This window comes from Brassica oleracea, chromosome C4 (genome assembly GCF_000695525.1).
Source record: "Brassica oleracea var. oleracea cultivar TO1000 chromosome C4, BOL, whole genome shotgun sequence".
In the NCBI taxonomy this organism is placed as follows: domain Eukaryota; kingdom Viridiplantae; phylum Streptophyta; class Magnoliopsida; order Brassicales; family Brassicaceae; genus Brassica; species Brassica oleracea.
In genome coordinates, this window is record NC_027751.1 from 48312648 (window position 1) to 48331631 (window position 18984).

At 32.5% G+C, this 18984-nt stretch overlaps 5 protein-coding genes across 5 annotated transcripts; 3 read left to right on the forward strand and 2 right to left on the reverse strand.

The window, feature by feature from the left end:
• Positions 1-2674: 2674 nt before the first annotated feature.
• Positions 2675-4553, forward strand: LOC106340921 (gibberellin 2-beta-dioxygenase 3). The gene is made up of 3 exons (XM_013779749.1): positions 2675-3098; positions 3283-3622; positions 4314-4553. Exons 1-3 carry the CDS (start codon positions 2725-2727, stop codon positions 4551-4553), a joined length of 954 nt encoding a protein of 317 aa, XP_013635203.1. The 5' UTR covers positions 2675-2724.
• Positions 4554-10132: 5579 nt separating this feature from the next.
• LOC106339102 lies at positions 10133-10893 on the reverse strand. Its single transcript, XM_013777918.1, has 4 exons — positions 10816-10893; positions 10521-10708; positions 10282-10444; positions 10133-10192 (listed from the first exon to the last, which is right to left on the reverse strand). Exons 1-4 carry the CDS (start codon positions 10891-10893, stop codon positions 10133-10135), a joined length of 489 nt encoding a protein of 162 aa, XP_013633372.1.
• A 456-nt stretch (positions 10894-11349) lies between these two features.
• LOC106339691 lies at positions 11350-11874 on the reverse strand. Its single transcript, XM_013778547.1, has one exon. It carries the CDS (start codon positions 11788-11790, stop codon positions 11533-11535), a length of 258 nt encoding a protein of 85 aa, XP_013634001.1. The 5' UTR covers positions 11791-11874; the 3' UTR covers positions 11350-11532.
• A 2160-nt stretch (positions 11875-14034) lies between these two features.
• On the forward strand, positions 14035-14972 carry LOC106340995 (protein TIFY 5B-like). Its single transcript, XM_013779814.1, has 2 exons — positions 14035-14205; positions 14294-14972. The coding sequence occupies exons 1-2, from the start codon at positions 14050-14052 to the stop codon at positions 14501-14503; spliced, it is 366 nt and encodes a 121-aa protein (XP_013635268.1). The 5' UTR covers positions 14035-14049; the 3' UTR covers positions 14504-14972.
• Positions 14973-18075: 3103 nt separating this feature from the next.
• On the forward strand, positions 18076-18984 carry LOC106341126. Its single transcript, XM_013779946.1, has one exon. It carries the CDS (start codon positions 18120-18122, stop codon positions 18963-18965), a length of 846 nt encoding a protein of 281 aa, XP_013635400.1. The 5' UTR covers positions 18076-18119; the 3' UTR covers positions 18966-18984.

Genomic DNA, 18984 nt, shown 5'->3' on the forward strand with positions numbered 1-18984 from the left:
AAAAAAAAAGAGGTTAGTTTTGTGTTTGACTTTAAGTTGTAGGTCAATTTTGTAAAAGACCCAACTAGTTTTCCAAGATTTTAGGAAATCATTTTTTCCAAAATCTTGATTGGCAAAAAAAAATAGTTTTTCAAAAACAAAAGACAGAAACCATTTCAGAAACGGAAAACAATCAAGCTCTGAATCGGTGAAAGATTCTTGAAAATGATGACCAAAGTACACCATCATCACCTAGAGAAGTTGGACGCATTATATGTATATAGACATGAATTTATGTCCAAAACTAAAAATATCTTTAGGCCTCATGCATGTTTCTGCATTGTTTTTTTTTTTTTTTTTTTGGTTAACCGAGGGTCCCAGGCCGGGGCCCAGACATCCCTCGATACCCGCAGCAGCCACGTCATTTCCACCCCAGAAGTAGCAGGGTGGGCCCGGCGTAGGGGTTAATCTGAGGGGGAGGTTCGAACTCGCGGCCCTTAAGACCATTACGAGCCGCCTCACGCTGCATTGTTATAATTCGAAAATTGGAAAAAGCCATTTTCTGCAAATTACGTACACATTTAGAAGATGATAATATGCATTTCCGAGGTATAAAGTATCACACCGCTGAAAATTGAATTAGTACATAAAAGCATACTTTAAGTTTATGAAAGATCCAAATATTAGCGCAAAAAAAAAAGTTTACAACCAAGTTGCTTTTGTGTAGTGGTATAGGAGCTCCAGCTGGAGTGCCCGCCCCTGGGTTCGAGCCTTGGCCACTGCGGAATTTACATGTGGGCTGCAGCACCCTCTCGAAGACCGTTACACGGTGAGCCACATGGTGACGCCCTGGCAGCGTCCATGCTCACTTCGGTCTCTAGTCTGGACCACCTTGGTGGGATCAGGATACTCGGTTAGCAAAAAAAAAAAAAAAAAAAAAAAAGTTTACTAAAGATATTGAGGAAATGATATATGCTTACCCCCAAGTATCCGACGTAAATAGTGTCTCCATATATAAAGACAAGCAAACACGCACTCGTACGCAGACGCAAAGAAGTAGACTGTGCACAGAATCACAGCCACATGAAGTGTCAATATTAGGTGTTCAACACATGTCAATACGGAATCACTGCAAAGATTCAAAAACAAATCGTCGACCCGACCGAATCCTAAGTCTTCTTATAAAGGTTTCTTTTTAAACCTTTCCTTTCTGTAAAGAAAAGAAAATGATATTTACAAACTCTGACTAGGTTACATTCAACTCTAAACAAACGACTTCAACGAAAAGGACAGATCTTGCAACTACATATAGAAGCTTATAGTAGTAGTACGTCGGCATTGCTGCATTAGCAAAAATATTCAAAAAAACAAAAAAAAAGATGTGTGGAGGCTGAAGAGCCTCATGTATTAGACGTGCGCTACACCTCCATGCATGTGGCAAATTTATATTACATTTTCTAAGAAAACTCAATGTTGTTTTTCCTCTATTAACAAACTTCTATGTAACGCGTTAAACAGTATGAAAATGTGATGGTAAAACCGTAAAAGCATATAAATAATTCGGATTACATAAAAAATTGTAGAACATCATCAAAATTAAATTTCCTTAGAACATCATCAACAGCATTCAGTCTTCATTCTCTTCTATTCATATTTTTAGAAACTGTAGAACATCATCAAAACTGAATATGAACAAAGGAACAAAACCTGAATTCATTTTCTCATTTAATAATTTTAAGTGTTGTTATAATAACATTTTACGTTTTAGATAGGTAATATTCTCAATTATTTTTATTCTAAAACTAAAAAGATGAATATGCTATAAATCTCAGCTCAGAGATTAGTATTAAAATGAAAATCTGTTATTATTCATACATGAATTTTAATCTACTGTTATTGAACTTATGTTTAAAATGTAATTTATCATTTACTATTATTGAAATTATTTTTAAATATTGGATTTGAACAAATTTGTGATGATTTAAAGATGTTTTTTTGGTAAAAATTCTGTAACATCTCGGTTTATAATATATGGAAAGGTTTAAAAAATGTTACATACGTTACCAAAGTGAACTTAACTTTTCGACTACACATTCAGGAAGAATTCTAGAGTTGAACGGAAGTAGTGGAGGGATGGTTGACCTATCGGTAAGAGATTTTTGATATCATATGAGTGAAGTTAAAACAAATGGAAATATCATGTGGTGATTGCAAGGTCAGTAAACAAAACTTTCAAGCTTCCAAAAAATTAACGCACCGTCCGTCTCATAGAATGAAGTCCACAGACCGAGTGAGCGGGCGTGGGAGACCCTTTGACCTTGGATGGTTACAATTTCTTAATCGAAAATATCAAAATTTAATCTCATTGTTTTGGATGGAATTGAGTGTTTTTTATACTTTTAATTAACATCGCCATAACTTTCATATTCACATAAAATCATCTAAAATTATTTAAAAATCAAATCATTTTAAGTTTTCTCAAATATTATATACTGACATTGAACTCAGCTCCTTAACCAAGATATGCAGATTGTATTTAAGAATAAAATCCACCAAAAAAATTTAAAATGCATAATAAAAACAAAAACAACATTTTAGGAATAAAATATAATAAAATCATCGTCGCTACACACCAGCAACTATAAATCAAAGCTAAGCAAACAACCTTTTCACCAAGTTCCTTCTCCTTCAACAATCTTTCATTCCTTAGATAAGTTTACGTAATAGACTCCAAAGAAACAAACCATGGTTGTTGTGTCACAGCCAGTCCCAAAATGCAAAAGGAGTTCGGTTTTAATCCCCGTTGTAGACTTAGCCGACCCAACTTCCAAAACCCAAATCGTTAAGGCTTGCGAGGAGTTAGGCTTCTTCAAAGTCGTCAACCATGGAGTTAGACCCGATCTTTTGACAAAGATGGAGGAAGAAGCCACCAAGTTCTTTGCTTTGTTTCAGTCTCTCAAAGATAAAGCCGGTCCAGCCGACCCGTTTGGATACGGCAGTAAACGAATCGGACTCAAAGGTGACGTGGGATGCGTTGAGCATATTCTCCTCAATGCTAATAATCATCTGTCGTCTACTAAATCCACCGCCGTTTTCCGCCAAATCCCTGCCATTTTCAGGTAAAACCTAAACTGATTAACCCAAAACAGAGCTCTCTGTTTCTGTCTTCCATGCAAGACCGGACCATAACCAATTTTACTTAATTTTAATAAAAAAAAATTTGTTTTAACAATTTGAGGATCATTCGAACTATTTCCAACAATTCTTTAAAATTTGGGTGTTTCCATGTTCTTTAATACACAGAGAGGCGGTGGAAGAGTACATGGAAGAGATGAAGGGAATGTCGAGCAAGGTTCTTGAAATGGTAGAAGAAGCGCTAGGGATAGAGCCAAAGGAGAAGCTGAGCAGATTGGTGAAGGTGAAGGAGAGTGATTCGTGTTTTAGGATGAACTATTACAAGGAGAAGGAAGAGACTCAGGCCAAGGAAGAGATTGGGTTCGGTGAGCACACTGATCCACAGTTAATATCAGTGCTCAGATCAAACGACACTGAGGGCTTACAAATCTGTTTGAAAGATGGGACTTGGGTCCCTGTTCCACCTGATCACTCTTCTTTCTTTGTTTTTGTCGGAGATACTCTTCAGGTATTTTTTCTGTTGCAACCTTTTATTGTTTTGATGCGAGATATTCTCTTTATCTTAATTTATTTTAAATTTTAATAATTGGAGGATATCGCATATTGAGATTTCAAAAAGTCTAAAATATGTATCTAGATTTATACAAATCTTATAATATATAAACTGATATTTTTGGTATGAAAAATATAAACTGATATTTGTATATCAAATATAAAATTGTTTTGTTAAGGAAAAATCTGAACTATAATATATGGGTAGCACGTCAAAAACCAAGAAAATTCACCATTTTCAGGCTTAGGGTTTTAGTTTCTTTTTAAAAAGTTGTTAAGGGAAAATTCTGGAAAAGTAATTAAAATTAAAATTGATCATGTGTAGTTCATGATTAGATAATTTGTTTTGTGATTCTCCCGTTGACAATCTTTTTTTTGCATACACAAAAAATATATTCCTATATTTTACATGAAAAATCATGTAAACCATCTGGTTTGGACTTAGATTGATGTATGAAAAAAAAATCTACCTAGACTAGTAGATCATACCTCACGCGACACGTAGTATGATATGAATCATTGTGGGTATCTAATTTTCTTTGGTTTTCTCCTCGACACTTCAAACTAATCAACACCATATCATTGTTTCACAAAGAAATTATCATTTCTAATGATTTTTGTTGGTGCTTATATATTAACTATTGCAGGTGATGACTAACGGAAGATTCAAGAGTGTGAAACACAGAGTGCTCACAAATATAAAGAGGTCAAGATTATCGATGATCTACTTCGCAGGTCCTCCGTTGGCGGAGAAGATTGCACCATTGGCATGCCTTGTCCCCAAGCAAGAGGATTATCTTTATAAAGAGCTTACTTGGTCTCAATACAAGTCATATGGTTACAAGACTAAGCTTGGTGACTATAGGCTTGGTCTCTTTGAGAAATAACTTCCATCTTCTGTATTTAATGTTTGAGATACTTTTATATCTCTTAGTTTTTTTTTCTGAAAAATATATGAGTTTTTGTTGTTGTTAATTTAGAAATTCAATCATTTCTTTTAGTTTATAAGTTTGTACCAAGAAGGGCAAAATATAAAATAAATGAGTTTACCAATTATTATAACTAAATTTATGTTTTGTAGTCATCATCTCTTAGTATTTTTATTATTTTGTTTTGGTTCATTCATAAAATATATAATAGTAACTAGAACATAATTTTTCCATCGGGTACAAGGCAGACCACAATTTCAATGGCCTTTGAGGAGATGATTTGACGTGTTTGGCTAAGAAGCGATGTCCACATAGGAGTATACGAGTTTTTCTTTAGTTATAGACTCTACATTTTCAATTTGAACAAAAAAAAAACTACATTTCAGTTTTTTTTAGCTCCCAATTCTTTTGTAAATGGCTCCCTTTTGATTAATTAATAAATTTGAAATTCCATCAACGCTAGTTTTTATCTCCTCTTCGTCTTCGTCTTGTACAGTTACTGAAACTAGTGGTTATTGTTTTCTGAATGACCTTTTAAGTGGTCTTTTCTGATTTTCTTAGATGGTGTTTTGTACGATTTTTTTAAAAATCTTATATCTTGAAAGCTCTCTCTGTTTCTTTTGTCGAGGCCCATATATACAAGCCTAATTTGGCATCTTTCGGGGGTAACAAAACACGAGTTTGTGGGTGGAAAAACGTTTCCAATGGTTAACATCACGAAAGTTTCTAAAAGAAAAAAAAATTATTATTTAAAGCACTAAAAACACCAATTTCTCTTAGTTGAGTGACATATGTTTTGTTGTTGTCAGAACGGTTTCTAAAAAACTCTAATATTATAACTTTTGACTATCTATCTCCTAATTTTTATTATTTTTTATTTTTTCTTAAATGATTACAACTCCTCAACAATTCGTTGTTGTTGGAGGTGCTCTAAGCCTTCAAATTCTCCGAACCCCAAGTCCATTTATCGTAAGACGAACACGCTGTCATCAGGGAATTGAGATAATAGCATATCTAGAATGTACGTTGTGTTGTTTTCACTCACATCCATTTGGTTCATTGTTGGGCGAAGTCTAGCTTCTGTGCTACTTGTTTGTTTCGATTTTGTGGTCTCTTCGCTGTGTTATCTTGATATGATCGACGTTTTGGTTCTTTTGGTATGAGCATAAGTTTAGTCTAATTTTTTACTGGTGTATCAATTTTCTAAATTTGTTTTAATAGTTCTCATTGTTTATAATTTTCTTGTCTATAAAATTTAATAATACAATCCAGTTAAAAAAAAAGTTCAATGAGATTAGAATAAAGAAAAGTAAAAGAGATGAAGATATACGATCCTCAAAAAAATCCCTTCAAATACTTTCTAGAACTCTTGTGCACACATGTCAAGTTACAACATGTTTTATTTTCAAAAAAAAAGAAAAAAAATTCAATTGCTAAAATAACATACTAAAAACAATATTTATATAGCGTTGTTTTTTTTTTGCTTAGCATTAAATAGTGTTGTTGCATGCTAGTTCTTAGTATGATTATTTTATCGCGTATTCACATCATGATGACAATTCTAAGTGAACACATTTACGATAAAAAAAGAAACAAAAAAAAAGTCACACCAATTTCATATTTTTATTTAGTAATAAATTACTATTTATTTTTATTTTTATTTTTTTGGTCAAAATTACTATTTATTTATATGAAGGCAAAGTTACAAAGAAAAAACTATTTAACAACGGACCTGGCGTTTGCACACACAACATACCTGCACAAACAAGAATGTATTATTGGATTAGATTTTTTTGATGTGAAATCTTTTGAATGTAACTTTCATTTCTGTCGTAGCATATGCTTATAAGTATCTTGTGCTTCTATATCAAAATTCAGACTGAATTTATGCTCATACCGTGCTTTTCTTCAACCACTCTGAAATGCAGTCTTTGTGGTAGATATGATTACAAGGTGTCAAAGTGGTTATTTTATCTCCATTCTCATAGTCGACTAGGCATATCGAACACCTATAACGTCACCCCAAACTAAATTAAACGAAAACTTAAAGCATGGTCTAAACCAAAACTTGTACATGTGATATATTTTAACGAAGAATATCAATAAATTTCATATGGAAGAATATATAGTGATAACGTACTGCGAATCATCTGCGACAAATTTCTTTTTCTTTTCCCACCACCACCCGCATGTGGGTGTTTCTCCGTACGTATGAGTTGGTAATCGGGAGATTTTCCATTGAGGTAATCCTCTATTGACCTCTCCCACCGATTCTGTTATCCCATTCACTTCCTGCTCATCCACATAACAAAAGTAATGAGTATTGATCTACATATACATATATATGTTACATGCTATCATGAAACAGGAGTATGCATAACATTGCGCATACCTCCATTGGCATACTTTCGAAATCATCGTTTCTACTACTTGACCCGATATCTGGGAAATTAAGTCCAACTGTATACCTGTCTGGAGAGCTATTACTATAGCCATAGCCTAAAAATCCTCCACTAGTCTAACATATAATAAGAAAGGAAATTTTTGCGGTAAATTAATCATCAAATTTTATGTGAGTTTTGTTCTTAGAGCTTAAAAATGAACATAAACGTTACGAATATAGACATTATTACCACCAGAGGATCATCATGGACGAGAGAATACGGAACAGGACAGTACGGGCAGACAAATCGCGGAAGCGGACGACACTCAGGACATGGACAAGGACAGTGACAGAGACAGCGACAAACCCTAAACGAAGGAAACACTACAAAATGAAAAATACAACATTTTATTATCAATTTATCATATATAAAATATGCTCTTTAAAAAAAATCTATATAATATGCTTAGGAGGAAGCGAAATAATAATAATAATTAATTGATTATATTTCAAATACCACAACTCAGAGTTTAAAGTGGAAGTCCACCAAAGTAAAGAACGCAAAACAGCTGAGTGAAAATTGGTATCTTTTTCCTATACTTACTAACAATATTTCAGAAACCAGTTTCTTTCAATTGTCTAGTACATTTATTCTGAACTATTGTTTTATCTTTGGTATATGGTTTATGTAACGTATACCGGTTTTCTATCATCCTGAAACGTTGAGTAAAAATCCATACTTTACATTTATTATGAACTATATTGTTTTATCTTTGGTATATGTTTTTTTTTTGAACAACCTTTGGTATATGGTTTATGTAACGTATACCGGTTTTCTATCATCCTGAAATGTTGAGTAAAAATCCATACTTTATGCTAGCCTAAAATAACAATGAAGCTCTTTTATAGTAAATATTATTTAAAACTCAAAATTTAAATTATCTTATATATAATTTATACGAACTATATATATGGAAGCATCCATACTATGATTTTAGGTGACATAATGTTAGGATGCAAGAATCCAAATTGAAAATTACGAAAAAATGTAATGGAAACTATGACAGTAAAGCGTTGGAAAACCGATATAAAAAGTATACGTGAAGTCGAGATTTGATCTATTTCTTTAACTCAATAACTCGCTCATAGATTAGATAATTTATGTACGATTTTTGAGTCCTAGAATAAAACCAAGTGACACTATTTTGTATCACCCAAAACAGAATTTGCGAAATTAACTTGACGCGATACTCTCAAGACTTACTTTGAAAGGCTTTAGGTATTTCTGGAACTTCTGTGATTGTTATGTATGAGTGAGTATATCTTGCGTGTCTTTTTATAGGTAAGATATCTGTTTCTAAGAGAGATTCTCCAAAGCAACTTAGACATTTGTCATTAAGTTTGCTAAGATTTAGTCATTATCACTAAGTTTACTTTGGTTATTCACCAATTGTACTTAGCTTTGCCATTTGTCACTAAATTGCTTAGTTTAGAGAATCTCCAATGTACATTTCTATATTTTTCTTTAAAATATGGATTTATATCATAGAAGTGGATTTACTCCAATGTATGCATCTATAATAGAGTTCCTCTATTTTACAGAAAAATATAGAAGAATCCTACCTTTTACCTCTATACATAGAGATTAAAATAGTAATTCTCTATATTTTCCTCTATAAACTAAGGAACTCTATTATAAAAACATACATTGGAGCAAATCCAGCTCTATAATAAAGTTTTTCTATTTTAGAAGAAAATACAGAAATGCAAATAGAGGTGAGTTAGAGATGATCTTAGTCACTAAGTTTAACTTAAATGATTTATCACCAAATAAACTTAAATTAGTCATCAGCTTAGTAAAAAACTTTTTCATTGTCCAAAAACAACTCCAACATTTTATTCAGCCAATGTGCTTGCATAATGTGATAGGCATTTTTCCATATAAAATACAACAGCTACTTCACATTAGATTAGATTTTTACCCAATCCAATAGGCTTGTAAAAATTATATTCATACATACTTAATTTTTATTAAGCCTAATAGGCTTGTAAAAAAAGTCTCAACAATCCTTCACATGAATAGAAATAATCTAAACATATGCAAGAATCGAGAGAGTACGCAGACTTGACTGACTCGATTTAACTAAAACTAGACACATGGACTTTTCGAGAGCATAAGCCAAAACTAACTGTATTTGATGTAGTCTCAGTTTCTAGCTTTGAACTACTCATTATTACTATTTGTCAGATTTACTTTTCAGGTGATGAACATGATGTCTTGAATTCCCCGAATTTTTTTATAAACTGAATCAATAGATATTATACATTTTTCGTAGAGTTAAGTTCTCTATTGAATTCTTTTTGGCCGTGAACTTATCTGGTTAAGTTCTCTATTTATTTTTTATTTTTTATTTAATTTTATATTTATGATATTTGTATGTTCTAACATATTTTTAAGACATGTTTTTATTAATCTTCTTATTGTTAATTTTCAAAGAGCATAAGGTTAATTCTTGTTTTAGGAGCTACATAATATTTGACTTTTAGACCTAAAACCTTGATATTTATCTTGTTTTTTTCTCAAAGCAATTGACACTTTGGGTAAAAGACTCAATCTTTAATTTATTTTCATCTTGATTCTTGTGTTAATTGAATTATTATCGCTATCTAATAATGTTTAGTCTTGAAATTTGTATGGGTTTAAAGTTAATTTCTCATAGTGATTAGTGAGTAAATTCTTTTTGAGTCCATGTATTTGGTATGTTAAATTGAATATTTTATACACACTCTACAAATCATTAAGCACAATGATCATTTTGTAATTTCAAATTTGTGTTGTTTATTTTGTTTTTCACATTATCTTCTCATATCCGTAACAAGATGGATAAAGTTGATCTGCTGATGTTGTGATTGGTGGGGAATTTATGCGTTAAGAGAAATGTCTACTTCTAGATGTTATTGTTTGATTCTTGGCAAAGGTTTTAGTGACTTTCATATTTGTATATCAAATTACAGACCTTATCATTACTTAACGAAATTACAAAGCCAGAAATATAACAAATAAAATGGGGATCATCATAACATATAATCCACATGGTTCAAAAAATAATCCACATGGTTACCTCAAACTTGTTCATAATCTGCTTTTGCACCTTTAACTCGTGTTCCTCAGATAATTGTTCTTCTTATGAACTTGATCGAACGTTGAGCTAAGCTGAGAAACAAACCACAAAGATTGATAAAAATAATTAAACATCCTTGGTTTGTGATTCAAATTCAAAGATGTTCATATGCACTTATTACCTCCTTGACACGGCGTCTCAGGCTCTCGACTTGTACCCGGTTCTCCGATCTAAACCGCTCAACATTTTGCACGAACTCATTCATCTCAGAGCGTTTTAGTTTGTAGTACTTGTCCCTCTCTTCATCTAACTCCTCCAACTCTTCAACCTCGCTCTTAAGCGTCCTATATAATCCACCAATCAAAATCCATCAACACATTGATCTAACATATCCCACCATGGAGAGGATAAAATACAAACCTCAGTTGCTGAATAGAGCAGCGGTGTTTGGAATCGAGATCTTGTATGGTAGATCTGAGAAGCGTGATCTTGAGGTTTTGTGCAGCGATCTTTTGTTCGAGCATCAAACATCTTCGCTCTATGAATTGAATACTTGCGTGCTTCGATGCTAGAATCTGCGATTTCTCCATTTGTAACTCTTTCTCCGCCTAATCAAACATTATACCAATAGAGAAGCTATGGATCGGATCTAAATCAACTCGGATGATTCAAAGAGAAGCTAAGGATCGTAATTGACGGATGGATTGATTGGTACCTGGAGAAGATGGAGTCGTTGGTTTCTCGTAAACTCCATTTGATCCAGTCTCTCCTTGAAAGCTGCAGAAAGCGCCATTGCTAGAGAGAGAGGAGAGGAGGGGGAGAAAAGAGAATTTGAATTTTCGAGACTAGAATCAGCGAAAGGGGAATAAATCATATGGGCAGGAGGATTGTCACACTTATTAAAGGCCCATTGTGTATTTAAAGCCCAGTAATAATGAGCCCATTAAGTCTTTTCGGCTTAGGATGTTAATTATTAATCCCATCGCCCAGTTTCTTCTGCACGTCGACGGTCAAACCAATTGAGAATTGTAATTATCTCAAATCAATGAATCATCCACCATTTCAACAATCGATTTGATTCAGAAGCTACTACCACAACAACAACTATCTGAAACTTAAAACTTCAAATTTGTAAATTGACATGATCTCATTTACAGTGTCCATGGTTTGATGTAAGTAACGAGTTCAATCAATGCTAAAGAGTTCTGTTTTTCAGGATATTTTAGTGTTTTATTTGGTGCTATAAGAGAAAAAAAACACAAAGCGTTCAATAGAAAGAGCACAAAATCAAATGAGTGACAAACATTTTAGAAGAAGAAAAAGCACAAACACGAGATAGTTTATTGAAGACGAGAGAGGTTTGGTTTACACAGCAACTCAGATAAATACAGACCAAACAAAAAAAAAAGAATCAAGGACCGAACCGAACCGATCAGACTGACTTTAACGCGGTGGAGGGATCAGCGGCGGAGGGATCGGGGATATCCGGAGGACGATTGGTGAGGAGAGGAGCGCGAGGGGCGGAGGAAGCATCGACGACGTCTTCGTCATCGGGATCATAATCGGGGTTGAGAGATCTGTCGATGGCTTCACGGCCTTTCTCAAGGCAAGGCTTACAAGCCATCTCTATCGTTATCCATCCCAGTATGATTCCGGCTATTGCTATCACTGCGGTTGTTATCGCCGCCATTAGATCTCGATCTCTCCGATGGCTCAGGCTCACAAAACTTGGGACTGTATCGCCATATGATTGACTCTCCCTTCTATCCAGGAGAGAAGTAGATGGGAAATGACAATTATGCCCCTTTCTTTTTTGAGTATATTCTTTTTCGTCGGCAGCAAGTATGAATAAGTCCTTAGTTAAAAGGAGCAAGTGATTTGATTAAAATAAAATGTTTTTTTTTTGAAAAATGATTAAAATAAAATGTTTTGTATTCGTTCGTATATTCGTTACTAGGAACTAATTATGATTTAGGGTTTTTATTTTATTTTTCATTATTAATTTTATAAGAAATTCTCTAGGGTATTATTTTTTAAGTTTTTGTCATAAAAATGACCAAAATAAATTTTATTAAATAGTAAAAATACATTTATATTCTATGATTAACTAATCTAGACTTAGATTTAGAGTTAAGTGATCTAGTTTTGAACATATGATTTCAAAATTTAAAAAATAAATATTAAAATTTTTAAATTAAAAAGAAAACTATTTTGATCATTTTTTATTGAAATATATTTTTGTGCCAAAAACTTTAAAAAACTATTTGAAAAAACTGTTCGTCTATCAGGAAATGTTTTTTATGTGTTTTACTCGGTATCTACTTGTGATTCGTTAGTACCTCATCCGTGAATACGTCAGGATATGTTTTTTATGTGTTTCACACTTTTACTCGGTATCTACTTGTGATACATTAGTACGTCATCCGTGAATACGTCAGGATATGTTTTTTATGTGTTTTACTCAGTATCTACTTGTGTATCATTAGTACTTCATCCGTGAATACTGAATACGTCAGGATCGTGATAAGTTCACATGGCCTGACCATTATTAAAGCATTGGTGATCAATTTCAAATGTAATTCAACCAAGTTAGCTCATCAGTCGGTTTAATAGCTTGATATTGTAATTATGATTTTCTTTTGAAAATTAATCATCGCTAATTGGCGTTTCCCACGTTGTTTAGACTTTCTTCGTCGGTGTGGGCACATCCCAATACGATGGGCCGAATGACGTGCTTATATAATTTAGTATTGTAATAAGTAATCATGTGATGAAAATGATTTAGTTAAATGATGCCATAGTGCATAATGGATAGCGACCAAACATGTAAAACTAATACGTGCGAATTAGTAATTTATATTGGCGTATGTTTACATGTCTTAGTTTGCATATTGTATCTCTAAAATCTCTCCAAATACTTGAATTGTTTATACAATCCACTTTCGTAACAAAAAAAAGTACAATCGACTTACAAAACTAGTTATATGGATTATCTGACAAACGATCCAAAAACAGAAGAAATCATGGTTTGGAGGAATGACTCAATGAATTACAGTTTTGGAGGAATGAAAAGTATTCAGGGCTGCATATCCCAATTAAACATTTGTATTAGCCCGCAAAATTTTAAAAATGTAACGTACATAAACATAGATTTCCAAATTATTTTAAAAAATTAAAAAAAAAAATTATTCAAAGTTTACGGCCCCTGAAATTTCACAACAGTCTACATCCGAGACTCACATGAATATAGATCAGAAGGGTAGACTATCTTTAGTGGAACACACACACATTTAGTGTTCATTTCACACCAAAACTATTATTACATAGTTTGATGGAAACCCACTCCATCCAGGCCAGATACATTTGTATATAAGAAATTATTTAGTATTGAAATACTATAAATTATAATCACATTATATATAATTATTATCACAAACATATGTATAACATGACCGGTGATTAAAATACTAACAGGAAATGAAATTTAAACCATTCAAAAAGGGTTATAACCCTTGTTCAAGGAAGGTATCCAAGTCTGTTTTTTATATTCTTCCCTAAGTTATATCAAAAGAACAAATTTTACTTTACGAAAATTGAAAATTAATCGGATCTCAGCAAACAAGATTACAAGAAGATTTGCCGTAATTAGCTTTAACAAAAAGAAAAAGAGAATATTGCCCCTAAAAGAATAAATGAAGATTAAAAAAACATTTTACACGTGCGTATAAATCCGAGAGAGAAAAAGAGATGCGAAGCTGTGTTCTGTCCAAAGCTCGCCGTTATGTTTCCAGCTTCTGTGTCGGATTTTCATGATTCTTCTCTCTCATCGACAGCGACACATACACAACACGTGATACACGCACACATTCCTATATATAAATCAGTCGACTAGCTCAATCCTCATCATCATAATCAAAAACTTCACAAGCCTTTACTCACAAATTAATAGATGGAGATGCAAAGCAATTGCGACTTGGAACTTCGCCTTGTTACTCCTTATGAATCAAGCAGCTCTGAAAATCCACAACCAAAGAAAGAATCTCAGATATTAACCATTTTCTACAACGGGCACATATGTGTTTCTTCAGATCTTACCAGTCTCCAGGTAATGTTTACTATACATACATTAATATCCATCAGTAGTATCTGATTAATAATATAAATTTATTAGCAATTGTTTTTAATCTATGCAGGCAAAAGCTATACTATCACTAGCTAGTAAAGATATGGAAGGGAGATCATTATCATTGAAAAGCTCAGACAGCTCGTATCCTTCAATAATTCCTAACAAATTGACCCGACTTCATCATCAAAAGGCCTCTATGAAGAGATCTCTTCGTAGTTTTCTTCAGAAACGGAATGTTCGGATGCAGGCTTCTTGTCCTTACAACCATTCTCCATAACTCTATTTATCTTTCAGCTTTTCTCATTTTAGACATTAAGTTAGCACAATTTTTTTGTTTATAGGATTGCTTTTCCTGCTGTCTTCTTTTTACATAATATAAAGAACCGTGGTAGTTTAAGAGTTTTGAAGTTTCAGTTTTGCCAATAAACTAATTGTGTACTAAATAGAGAATTATAATGTCAGATTTAAACGACATAAACCTAGGAAACACAAAAGCCAATTATAAATTTGATCGAATTGTTGTACTTTTTATATTAAAAGTTCATGACTCATAATCACGTTTACAGAAGGAAGAACCAATAGGTAGCCCAAACCGTAGACTCAACTATGGAGTCCAAAACAGATGGGGAACAAAGCCCACAGAAGAAAACACACTAACCATCAGAATTAAATTTTTGATAGGCTTAATCTACTAACCCCCAATCTAAATGGTCTAAGAAATTTTCTATATCAAATGCTGTTTTCGTATTCACCCTTATTAGGTATAGATCCGCGGATCCATTTGTTACACGGTTTTGAACAAGATGATCCATATATATGTATTATATTCCTGTAATTTGTTGTATCCAAAATTAATTTCACTTTACATTAATATAGTTTTCTCTTCTTTTGATGTAGTCAGTTGCTGACAGCTTCAAATTTCTGCATCGTTTATTTTCATTTTTTCATCTGTTTATTTTATCTTTTCCATCCATTATAATATTTTCCTCCGTTATGTTTTGCATAAAACACAAGAATTAAAAAATTTAACCGTTATAATATAATATTATTAATAGCATAAATTTACAATAAATTAATCAATCATAAATAATACAGTAAACTATTATTGGTCAACCAGTTTCCAATAAAATTAAAAATACCTTAAAACTATCAAAACATCTTATATTTTGAAACATCAATCTTCTTCAAAACATCTTATATTATGAAACGGATGGAGTATGAAACTAGGTTAACAAGTGCCTCTTACGCAAGATGAACATTATATATAAATTATTTTAGGTAATATATGTTTTTTTCATATTATGAAATAATAAATATATATTGAATAATTAAAAATTCGGTAACTATTACATGTATAATTAAATTGGTGCGAACATATAAATAAATTTTACTAATCTAAACAATATTTTTTTCTATTCGATAGGATATATATTTATTAATGTCTATTACATGATGTTTTCTACTCATATGGTTTTTTGATCATTTTTATCTTTTATAGCAAAAATTTTAAATTACTGATATCAAAATTTTTATTGTGGAATTAATATTTTTAGTAATTTTATAATTTAAAAAAAAATTAAGTTGTCAATGTTTGTTCAAAGCTTTTATAAAAAAAAATTGTTTAAAGTAAATTTCAAAATTAAAATATTTATATATTTTATATGGTATATAGTTTAATTTAAAAAGATATATATATATATATATATATATATATATATATATATCTTTTAATATTAATAATTAATTAAATTAGAATTTTATATGATATCTTGTCATGACAAAAAAAAATTAAACTATGAATCACAAAATTTGAATGTGAGAATTTTAAGAGTTTTAGTGATTTATAGTTATTTTTTAAAATTCAAAATATAATATATAAAGAAAAATTTAATTTTATATTATATAGTTATTGTGGTTGTTTAATTTATTTTAATAATTTAAACAAATATGATAGAAGATACACTATTTTTTATCAAATTTTTATTATTCAAAATCATTAATTGTAATATATATTTTAGCCACATTAGGCAATTCCGTAACTTTTATTTAAAAAAATAATAAAAAACATTAATAATGAATTTATGGTTAGTTGAATAAAAATTTATTATATAACTACATGTACTAACATATTTCTCTAAAGAATATAAGAATTATTTTAATGAAGACTGTGGTTACAAAAGAAAGTTGAAATGTTTTTTAGTTAATTATTAATTATATAGGGGATGTTCAAAAAATGTTCAGCAATAAAGAGACTGATGCAGCTCAAACCGGTTTTGGAGTCCATGAGATTTTGTGAGCCACGAGGGACAATCCTTTGCGGTATAAAGCTTGAACTGATCCATCACACTATTAGCAATTTCTATTTTTATTCGAATACCTCGTAGATGGGGCAATGCTTAATTATCCTTCACACTTAAAAATAATCTCAAAAAAATATGAATATTGGAAAGTATTAAGTGCGAAGAACCTTTTCGGAGAAGGAGCCGGTTTTTTGGATATTTGGGGGCTTACCTAAAAAGGTCTATAGAGTTTGTAATATTCAACTTACACAGTAAAAAAAACGATCGGGACGAATATCATTTTGCTTATGAAATTTTAGTTTGACTCACCCATTTGATTTAAGTTAATGGACTACAAATTATAATTATGCTTGGGGGCACTTCAAATATTTCTCCTCGCTACTCAGTGTGTTCAAATATTTTTATTATACTGGTTATATCCATTTGTAGCTGTATATAAACTGTGGAATATATATGAAACGCAAAAGTGCCGCAAGAACCAAAAAAAACCATGATGTTTAAAAGGAAGAAATCATAATAAACGTGCAAGAATTATCGCCACAAGTTAAGATATGTCAGAAGATCTCTCACTAGTGCAATGAACTCAACATCAGCCGCCAACGTGTGTGCTCACATGAACTCTGCCATTGCCACGTTGTAGCTTAACCAACAAGATGATATACATACTCGATGGGATTACATGTATATGTATTGAATATTACACAGCTGTCTAAATTTTCAGTTCCAGTGTCTATATAATTTATCTGTTGACTAAAAGAAAGTTATCTGTCGACAATAATTCATGCTTGGAAAACGACTGCCTTCGAAGAATTAAAAAAAAGTGAATAGTACTTTCTTTAACTCCACCTAAATCAAGAAATGGATAAACTAAGATAAACCGTTTTGATGTAATCTTCAGATGTATTGTATATTGTAACTTGTAAATTGTAATTTTTTTACCATTAGGCGAAGCAACCAAAAAAATCACTTTCCAAAGAAACGTGGAGGAAAAGCTATCGTATATACGTTGTTTTATGTTACTTTGTTGTGCTGTCAAAACGTGGAACATCTTTTCTTATATTGTACATCTCAAAGGTACCTAATGTAATGCATAAATATAATAAAACTTATACGGATTTGTGTTGTTGGCACATGAAGACGTGTCGACGTTTATTCAGTACCAAAACCTCTTCACCTTGACCTAAATTGCTTTCCCGATTTGCTTATATCATCACCCAATGCCGACAAGGTTTTAAATTTTGTACCTATCTTCATACACATATAAAAAGGTAATGCAGTTTCGTACATGTTCAAGTAAACAAATGATGATTTATTGAATAATACATGCAGAAGATGATTGGGCATTATTTCCACGTAATTCAAAGTTAAATCACCATAACACGACAAAGTGGCGAATCGTGGCAGGATCCACAAGCAATATTTAGTAGGTGTCAAGGGTACAATAGAAAATTCATGTTGAGCTCAATAATTCAGATTCATGATCACAAATCCACAATATATAAAGACCTACGGACGTGAACTTTGAATATCAAACACACTACACTCTGCACCCTCAAACTCCAATGCACAACACATCACGAACTCTTACTCAAAATGACAGAAATGCCCTCGTGCACTATTGAAAACCCTAGTTTCGAGCCTACAAAGGTTAAGAAACAATACAACATATACTCCTCGTTTCTCCCGATCCTATTATCTATATTCACGTACATTTTGATCTTCTACGTTCTTGACGTCTCCCCTTCATTGATCTTCAACAACACAAAGATCTTGTTCTTTGTCTCAAACGCACTTGTTTTCATCATAGCGGCAGATTACGGTGCATTCGCTGAGAGAGAGAACCACGACTTATACGGAGAATACACCGCCGCTATGAGAAGCAACACGATAGAAAACTATAAACCGGAAAACTCGGGCTATGAGATGGGTTTGGCGGAAGAAATCAAGAAACGTGAGACACAAGAAGAAGCAGTCAGAGCGAAAGATATACCACGTTACTTGCATCACAAGGACGAGGAAGTTCCTGAGAAAACATTACAAGTCGTAAGCGAGAACATTCCGAGATGCAAACTTATCCAAAAACACGAGCCAACGACTGAGCACAACATTCGTAATGGAGAAACTTGCAAAGCAAGAAAACTGGTGAACCCTAAACCGTACGGGAGAAGCAAATCGGATAAAGCACGCTCAGAACGTCGTCATCGAGAGATCAAACCTAGACCTAAAAGTTACGTTCGAAGCAAGTCTGACGATAGCTCGAAATGGATGGTTGTTCACAAGGGCAAGAAGAAGGCTCATGAGGAGGCGGAGGAGAAGTGGGAGAATGTAAGAGAAGAATCTGAAGAATTTGCGAAGATGTCGAACGAGGAGTTGAACCGACGAGTCGAAGATTTCATCCAACGGTTCAACAGAGATATCAAACGACAAAGTTTAGCCTAAGTTTAATTTCATTTAATTT